This window comes from Anopheles coustani, chromosome 2 (assembly GCF_943734705.1).
Source record: "Anopheles coustani chromosome 2, idAnoCousDA_361_x.2, whole genome shotgun sequence".
Lineage (NCBI taxonomy): Eukaryota > Metazoa > Arthropoda > Insecta > Diptera > Culicidae > Anopheles > Anopheles coustani.
In genome coordinates, this window is record NC_071289.1 from 47,513,089 (window position 1) to 47,522,625 (window position 9,537).

Below are 9,537 nucleotides of genomic sequence, written 5' to 3' on the forward strand. Positions count from 1 at the left end.
TTGACAGCAAGGTGTATAAATTAGAAGGTGAAGTCGTCCAGTTTAAAATGACATTTCATGACTTGACATAACACTTCTGTGGTATTCATTTAGGCCCTTCCCCAGGGGCGCAAAATCGTCAAAAGTGCACCGCTTAAAACAATTGCAAGGTGTACTGTTAGGGCTTCTGTTAAGAAGACCTATACGAAGGTTTCGCGAGGAGCTCTACAAAAGGCCTTTCCCTTTTATTTATTTTATTTTCAATGTTTATACAACTCATAAAGATAAATACAAGAGTTTATTTTTACCACGATGATTTTATTACAAGTTTTTGCCTGTACATACTTTTAGTGTTTTTGGGTCCCATTTTTTATCTGCAACTATATCAAGATGCTTCGAAGAGTTTAACTTCGTACGGGATCAGTCTTCGGATATGCGTTGGGAGGAAATATTTCACCCATCCAGCTCTTCCTGCTTGGATGCGGGGCTGGTCCGTTTGTTGTTATTTCTAATTGGCACTGCGGAAAAGAATGAATAAACAATTAGATACATGATTTGAAGAAGTTTAGGTTAACAAACAAATCGTTTTAAATGATTAATACGTACTTATAGTTTTCATAAGCTGAAGATGATATTTTGTACAGAGACGATGAAACTTCTTCGTCGATGCTGCAATGGACGTATTGCGTTCCAATTGTACAGTTCCCAATAAACCTAAACTTTCCTTAACACGCACCGTACATATTTGGTCTAAGAACTTTGTTCTGAACAAGTTTCCAACTATATTTTACTTTGTTTATCACAAAACCAACAGCTAGACGAGAATGCAAATTCCGTGCAGCTTCTTCGAGCTTCAGCAGACATATACACTCGGTGTGGTGCACATATCCTCACACGGGAAATATAGGCTGTTCGTTTTGACAACTGGCTAAACAGTACACTTTGGCCGCCGGGGTATTGTCCAGCAAACGGTTGCCATCTTTTTGCCTACGCACAATACGCCTGTTGCGTTGTTGCAAGTTTTGACTCGATGACCCGCGATAGGGTAGTTAGCCACACTTCATTCATCAACAGATTATCCATCTTTTACTTTTTGTGTGCATTGAAATAAGATCTTGTTTGCTTGAAGGAAGATTTTTGAGTTAACTCAAAAATCAAAAACAAAAACCTCTTAGCGCCGCAAAGTTTTTGAGTTTGCGGCTCGTGTAGCATGGCTCACAGAATTGGTACCGCAAAACGCGGCTACACGAACCGCAAAGATTGCGGCTTGTGTAGCAGGCCCACGGTTAATGACTCCGGTTATGGAATAGGGGATTTCATGTCCACCATATTGATTAAACTCAAGTGTCAAATATTGTTTATAAACAAAGGGAAAACGGCGAGCACTGACGACAATTTTCCCTTTTTACCCTTATTAGACAAGGAATGTATCTGTCATATGTTTCCAGAAGTTATCTGCCAAATGCTCTTGACAGATACATTCCTTCCTCAAAATCGGAATCAGGCATGACCGGTTCCGATTTTCTTTCGACTGGCATTTATATGTCAAAGAGGCGGTTTGTTTACTTTTTGCTTTGTTGTTTGCAACGGATTTTGTTCGTCACTCTAGGATGAACAATACGCTAAATTCAATCATGAAAATGATCAAATAACTGCAAAACCCATTTTGTGGAACTTTGCGTTATTACACGAGCGGTCATCATTTATATGTCAAACGCCATGCCAGAGCCTACTTTGACAGTAAAAGGATGGAAAAATATGATAGATACATTCCTTGTCTAATAAGGGTATTTCTGAAGGACCCATCCTTACTCATCGGATATCTTGATTAGAACGCCTATCTGGGACAACTGCGTTTCGGCAGCAACTTTCTGCACTTTTCGGCGGCAACCAGATAGCACAAGCCTGCTTCAGATAGGCATGAGTTTCATTCACCTGCTTCACTAGCGTGATCAAGAAGCAAGACAGCGTTTCGTCGTCCACATTGCCTACTGTGCCGCTGACCGTTTCGCACTTTGGAAGACCCTTCAACGTGTACGCAAATTCCTGACCAATAGCAATATGCAACGCGGGATCTTTGCTCAACTTCAGTAGCCTAAGAAACCGAGACAGCACCTTCCGGAAGTAGTACTCCCGATCGCCGACGGCCAGATAACCGTGGCAGTTAGCAGCATCCTTGCAAATCTGCGTTCGTGTGCACTCAAATTATGCGAAATTTTACTTAAAACAGACACAATTACTACAACCGCAATAGCACTCCCCAACACAACGGTCGTTCTAAAAGCAAACAACATTAACCGGACTGTCAAAGGTTTCTTGTATTTTTCTTTTGACGATTTGTCAAAATGCTCTACAGTATTTGACCAGAGTATTACATTAGACCATGAGCAGGCCGGTCAGATTGTAGACCGGTTTGTTTTGGGTTTCATAGATGCAAATTGTGTACACATACATATATAGTCAACCGTTCGAAAAAGACGTTGCTGTTCACAAATTGTATCCACGCTGTGAATAAATTATTTTAAACGATTGAACGGTTCTATTGAATATCTGTTATGGAAATGGTATATTGTAGTATACACAAATCATAGGAGGGCCCATAGAAACGAAAATGTAAGATTTATTCTTACCAATCTAGATGTGCTGCGGTGAAGGTAATTGCAAGTGAGAATTTCAGATTCCGTGATAAACAAGCTCAGCAAAGGAGAAACAGGATTAATTTGCCCACTGAGGAGTAGTGAGTTGGCCTTTTATTCCCCATTGAAACTGGAAAAGAAGTGTTACCGGGCCGCTACACGAACCGAAAACTCCAACCGAGAACTCAAAAACCGTATAAGTTTACGTCAAAATCTTCTCGGTTCGTGTAGCCGCGTTTTGTGGTACCAATTCTGTGAGCCACGCTACACGAGCCGCAAACTCAAAACTTTGCGGCGCAACGAGGTTTTTGTTTTTGATTTTTCAGTTAACTCAAAAATCTTCCTTCAAAGCAAACAAGATCTTATTTCAATTCACACAAAAAGTAAAAGATGGATAATCTGTTGAAGTGTGGCTAACTACCCTATCGCGGGTCATCGAGTTGAGTACCCAAAACTTGCAACAACGCAACAGGCGTATTGTGCGGAGGCAAGAAGATGGCAACCGTTTGCTGGACAATACTGTAGCAGAGCAAGCAAATGAAACTATAATTAACTTTCTTCGCATGAAGAAGGAAGATTTTGATGTTCTCAAGTTACATAAAAAGTGGTAGAATAAAATATTTTGATCTTTATCATTAAACTTTTTGAAACTTTTAGATTTTGGAATCAGTTGGTGGGCCGGACTTTGCGAACCCCTGATCTATAGTGAATTTATAATTGATATTCTAGCTATAAAATAACAAAATATTAACTAACCGTAACTACAAAAGAAACAAGTAAATTTATCACCATATGTTCGTTTATTTTGTTTTTGAGATTTGTTATGTTTACATTTATTTCTTTTTCGTCTTCTTCTTCTGACGCATTTGAGTTTTCGGTTAGCTGCCAAAAACTTCTCGGGTGCAGTTTTCAGCTCACGGAGCTGAAAAGTTTTTGACGTAAACTTCTCGGTTGTTCCCCTCTTCTCGCCGAGAAGTTTTTGAGTTTTCGGGTCGTGTAGCGGGGCTCTAAAAGGCTGTAAAACAAATAAAAAAGACATTTTTCAGGAGGGCCAAACTTGGTACACAGGTGGGCCTAAATAGAAGCAAAACGGGCCAAAATAGCGACAAAAAGTGTGTTCGGAAATTGATAATTTTTCAGTGAAAACATCAAATAAACTCAAAAATATGAATTTTAATGCATGCATAGATAACTACTCTGCATTATCATACCCAGTTTATCGTGATATGATCGGTACAATTAATGCAACGATTGTGGTGACCCTTCCCTAAGTGGGCCAAAATGGGTACTTTTACCCTATTCGCATTCTAGACGTCAAAATGACCTCCAAATATCTACCTTAGTTTACATCTATATACTTCGGTTCAAATTGTTGTTGCCTTGATACGGGAGTGGAGTTAGAATAAAATAAAATTATAAAATAATTGTTTCTTTTGGTAGCAAGAACCCGGAAATCTTTTAGGCACACGCTGTTGCAAAGAACGCTTTGGCCAGAGGTCAAACTTCACATACGGTTGGTTAAGTCCATTAAGCTGTGGCAGAATGTCTGATGTTCCTGTGAAAAAATATCGAAAAGAGTCCGACACCAGTGAAAATGAAGAGGATAACGACAAATTCGTGCCCTATGTTCCAGTCAGAGAGAGAAAAAAGCAACAACTGCTTAAAATGGGGCGCATTGTTCAACTAACGGCTGAAGCTTCCAATGTAGGAAAATCGTCCAGCGAAAATGAACATGACGAGGAAGGCACCGAAGAGTCCTGGGGACGAAAGTTTAACATCAGCTTGCTAGATCAGCATACAGAGCTAAAAAAAATAGCTGAGGCGAAGAAAATAAGCGCAGTTGAAAAACAACTGAAAGAAGAAGAAAAAATTCTTGAAAGTGTCGCCGAAAAAAAGGCGCTTATGGGTGTTGCAGAACTGGCCAAAGGCATTCAGTATGAAGATCCCATCAAAACTAGCTGGACACCACCGAAGTACATTCTCAATAAGCCCGATTCACGGCACGAAAAAATACGTGAAAGACTCAGAATCTTAACAGAAGGGGAAAACGTTCCACCGCCTCTACGTACGTTTCGTGAAATGAAGCTACCTAAGTCCATATTAGCAGCATTGGCAAAGCGAAACATTAAGAAACCATCACCGATTCAAGTTCAAGGAATTCCCGCAGTCCTAGCTGGGCGAGATCTTATCGGAATAGCGTTTACTGGATCCGGAAAGACTTTGGTATTCGTGCTGCCAATTATAATGTTTAGCCTAGAACAAGAACTTCGTTTACCTTTCATCAGTCGGGAAGGACCATACGGCCTCATCATCTGCCCATCGAGGGAGCTGGCGAAGCAAACACACGATATTATACAATACTATTGCCGACATTTACAAGAAGCCGGAATGCCCGAAATTCGAACGGTTCTGGCTATTGGCGGTGTACCGGTCAATGATGCTATTGCAATAATACAACAAGGAGCCCATATCATGGTGGCCACACCAGGGCGTCTCATGGATATGCTCGATAAAAAGCTGGTTAATCTGGACGTTTGTCGATACCTTTGCATGGATGAAGCGGATCGTATGATTGACATGGGCTTTGAAGAAGATGTTCGAACTATATTTTCATACTTTAAGGGACAGCGTCAGACTCTACTGTTTTCGGCAACGATGCCGAAAAAGATTCAGAACTTTGCCAAGTCCGCACTGGTCAAACCAGTCACGATTAATGTTGGGCGAGCTGGTGCGGCATCCATGAACGTTACCCAGGACGTGGAATATGTAAAGCAGGAAGCAAAAGTAGTGTATTTGCTAGAATGTTTACAAAAAACTTCGCCACCAGTGCTGATCTTTGCAGAAAAGAAACAGGATGTTGATGCCATTCATGAATATTTGCTGCTGAAAGGCGTGGAAGCTGTCGCGATCCACGGCGGGAAAGACCAAGACGAACGATATCGATCGGTAGAAGCATTTAGAAATCAGGAAAAAGACGTTCTAGTTGCCACAGATGTGGCATCAAAAGGTTTGGACTTCCCAGATGTACAACATGTTATTAACTACGATATGCCCGACGACATTGAGAATTACGTGCATCGTATCGGTCGTACCGGGCGGTCGGGGTCAAAAGGTCTCGCTACAACGTTTATCAACAAAGCAACAGAACAGTATGTCTTGTTGGATCTGAAACATTTGCTTATCGAGGCCAAGCAGAAAGTACCTCCGTTCTTGGGAGAGCTTTGCTCGGAAACAGAAAAATATGCGGACCTTGGAGATGGTTGCAGCTATTGCGGTGGCCTGGGCCATCGTATCACCGAGTGTCCAAAGCTCGAGGCTATTCAGAACAAGCAGGTATCGAACATAGGTCGCCGAGATTACCTTTCCAACACTGCAGCCGACTACTAAAAATGTAATTTGTAAATGTTTTCACAATAAATCATGTCGATTAGACCAAAGTGTCAGTCTACAAGCGTGTGTTTCACTCACATAAAAAAAATGTATCTTAATGTTTTATGATTGCATACAGTCGGTATCCGACTTACGCGGATAATGGGGACCAGAGAAATCCGCGTATCTCGAATTTCCGCGTATCATGGGGTCCACACTACAGCGCAACGTCCCGTCACGAAACGCGACGTCGCCTGACAGGCGGCCGAACTCCATACAAAAAAAATGTCGCACAAATCGCGCTAGTGTAGAAACAGCGAAAAACGCGACGTCGCGCTAGCTCTTGACAAACGTCAATTCGAAACGTAAACAAACCAACAGCTGGACAAAACGTAAACAAACCGAATCACAAACGCCAGTTCCAGTTCGGTAGTGCATCAGAGCGGATGTTAGCAGTGCACAAGTTTTCCTGAAGTTAGGGTTAGCTGAAAAGTAGGGTTAGCTTAGGGCACGACCGCGTGGTCACGCCGAGGTGGAGCTCAGGTCAGACAAATCCTAGCTGCCGCACATCTCGTGCTGTTTGAGTCAATCAAGCGGACCACGAGGTTTTTGTGTCCTGACAACGGAAGGAATTATCCCTCCCGTGGACGGCGGGTGGACATATGGCTTTTATAGCCGGTCCTAAAGGACGAGTCCCTTTATAGGAGTTCGGACAGAGTCGGTACGCCTCTGATTACGAGTAAAGGAACAAACGTTCGACTTAGCGTAGGAGGATATACCCCGACTCGCATAGCTAAAGAAGAAGAAAGAAGAAGAATCACAAACGCGAACCAAACTCGCAATATTCTTCACGAAACATCGTATTTTTCGTTATACTACTTATTTTTAAGCTTCACAAATGTTATTCAGTTATCAAACTCCGTTTTAATTGATATTTTTACCAAAGTTTTTTCGGGTGCCGAAACGTAAACAAACTGCCCTTCAACAAGTAGGAGATGACGGAGTAATATATACCTCCTACGGTGGGGCAAAATATCGTCGTTGTATGTTTAAGTTTGTTTTCTCAGTGAATTTCAAATGTAGAAGCGCCAAACTCATTCTTTTTTTTTATGTGGCACGACATCCCCTAGTGGGACAAGGGCTCTCTCTGAAGAGAGTTTGTGTGACCGAAAGACGGTATATTATAGATCGGTGGTCAGCCGTTCGTAATACCGGGGGGTGCCAGACTCGAGATTCGATCCCACACCTGTGGTGTGGTGTTTCCTCGCGCTACCGCTGCGCCATGGGCACCCCCCGCCAAACTCACTCAGGGTGCATAAAATACGTAGCTAAACAAATATCATGCATTACTACGTCAAAATTCAACAAAAAATTTTAGCCGAGTTTGTGCCACAATGTGATACATATTTCCACATACTCCCCGGTAAAAGAGTAAATGAGGCCCCGGCCGCCATGTTTTCGATCGTGGCTACACCTCTTGTGGACGTTTAAACTGAATGTATGCAATTGGTGATACATAAATTCGTTAAATTCAACCTACGAGTATTTGAACCGTAGTTTGTACCGTTAATTTCGGCTACGCAATCGCACCCTAGGGGGTGCGGTATGAGGGGGGCCCACGGGCCCCCCTTATTTCTCAAAACTATAACAAACTCTCTTTTTCGGTAGACCTAGCGCAGTCCGCTCGCTGCGCTCGCTGCGGGCGCGCCGCCGTTTCCAACTCATTTCTTCGACTAAACTCATTGTTTCATGCTGTCCATCATGTGTAGTATAGTTTACTTACTAGTAACTTAACATGCAAAAGTATATAAACCCGCATTCAACCTCCACTACGTGATTAGTTTAAACCGTTATGGTCTTTTAAGCGAACCGTTAGCGTTCAAAAATTCGAAACGAATGCATGTGTCGCGCTTTGCATAGCTTCAGGCGCTTAATGTGAACCAGCAGGAAGAGGAGAATCTAGCCCGGGGCCTCATTTACTCTTTTACCTACTCCCCTACCTCTGTCGCGCTTGGCTTGCGCGATTGTTCTGCCGAAACTGGGCTACTTTTGAAACGGGACGTCGCGCTGCAGTGTGGACCCCGAGTATGGAGTTCAGCTGCCTGTCAGGCGACGTCGCGTTTCGTGACGGGACGTCGCGCTGTAGTATGGACCCCGAGTAAGAATTTCTGCCACTCAAGTGCTGTGGAAGCTAGCTTAGGCACGTAAAACCATTTTCTGATGATCTATGATATACTTAACCATTGTTGTATGTACACAAAAGATGAGTTTTGATAAATTATTTACACTTTGAGGTTAAAATTTGTTACACCACTGAAAGGAATGAAATATTACCTTTTTTACTACATAAATCGATGAAAAATTGCCAAAAGTTATCTGGTTTTATAAATTTAACCAACGTTACTGTTTTGCGATACACCAACAATCGATAAAAATGCCCATATTGTCAAAAATATAACTTGAAATAGATCATCTTACAATAAACTTAAAGGACGATGATGTGAGGTTCATTAAAAACCCAACTGAATTGAAGGCTTTTCCTCTATTATAGATGTCTTTTTTTTTTTTTTGTTTTATGTGGCACGACATCCCCTAGTGGGACAAGGCCTCTCTCCGAAGAGAGTTTGTGTGCCCGAAAGACGGTATATTATAGATCGGTGGTCAGCCGTTCGTAATACCGAAGGGTGCCAGACTCGAGATTCGATCCCACACCACTATGGAGCGAAAAGAGCAAATTGCCGGGATAAAATTCAGAATCAAATGTTTTGCAATTTTTTCATTGTAATATCGTGTAATACTATTATATTACACGAAATTATGATGTTTCGGGACAATCCCGCCAGGTGGCGCTGCAAAAACCTCATATTTTTGGAATTTTCTATGGGTGCATTATTTTTTAATTTTTTTTTTATACTAACTTAAAGATTTTTTAAAGTTTGATATAAAACAAACTAAATTTACTACAAACTTCCATTCAAAATATTGTCATCTGGAATATAATTGATATTCAAAGCATCTAACGCGGACATAACGTCTCCTAACGAAGAGCTACTATCTGAATATTCTGAACTTGTACCATCATCTTCTTGGGTTTGAATTGGCAAGGGACTGTTACTATTTGAGGAGCTGTAATCTACGAAGAATGTTTTTACTGCGTCTGGGTATGGAATTTGTTTTTTATTTTTCAACGATTTAGCCAGAGATATTGTTGAAATGTATGGATCGGATGATTGTAATGCTCTCATAAAAATGTCTTTAATATTGAATTCTCGTGACATTTTACGGGCGTGTTCTCTTCTATCCCTTCTGTATATTTTATTTCTACCTTCTGCTGCTTCCTCTCCTAAGGATCCCAATGGAGCTGGGGCATTTACAATGATTTCACCTACATGCGCAAGAACTTTATGGACAGTGGAAGGCATTTTGTACCAATTCTAATGATGTATGTAAAACTTGTATGTATCTTTGCAATATAGACTAATAGTTTTTGGATTTAAAGGCTGTGAACAGTTGATGGCTATTAAAATATTTCGAAACCTTTCTATGAGTTCTG

The 9,537-nt window shown here is 41.4% G+C and overlaps 1 protein-coding gene across 1 annotated transcript; it reads left to right on the forward strand.

Annotated features, from left to right (window-relative positions):
• The first annotated feature begins 3,995 nt into the window (after window positions 1–3,995).
• Window positions 3,996–6,052, forward strand: LOC131262527 (ATP-dependent RNA helicase abstrakt). Its single transcript, XM_058264554.1, has one exon. The coding sequence runs from the start codon at window positions 4,158–4,160 to the stop codon at window positions 6,000–6,002; it is 1,845 nt and encodes a 614-aa protein (XP_058120537.1). The 5' UTR covers window positions 3,996–4,157; the 3' UTR covers window positions 6,003–6,052.
• Window positions 6,053–9,537: the final 3,485 nt, after the last annotated feature.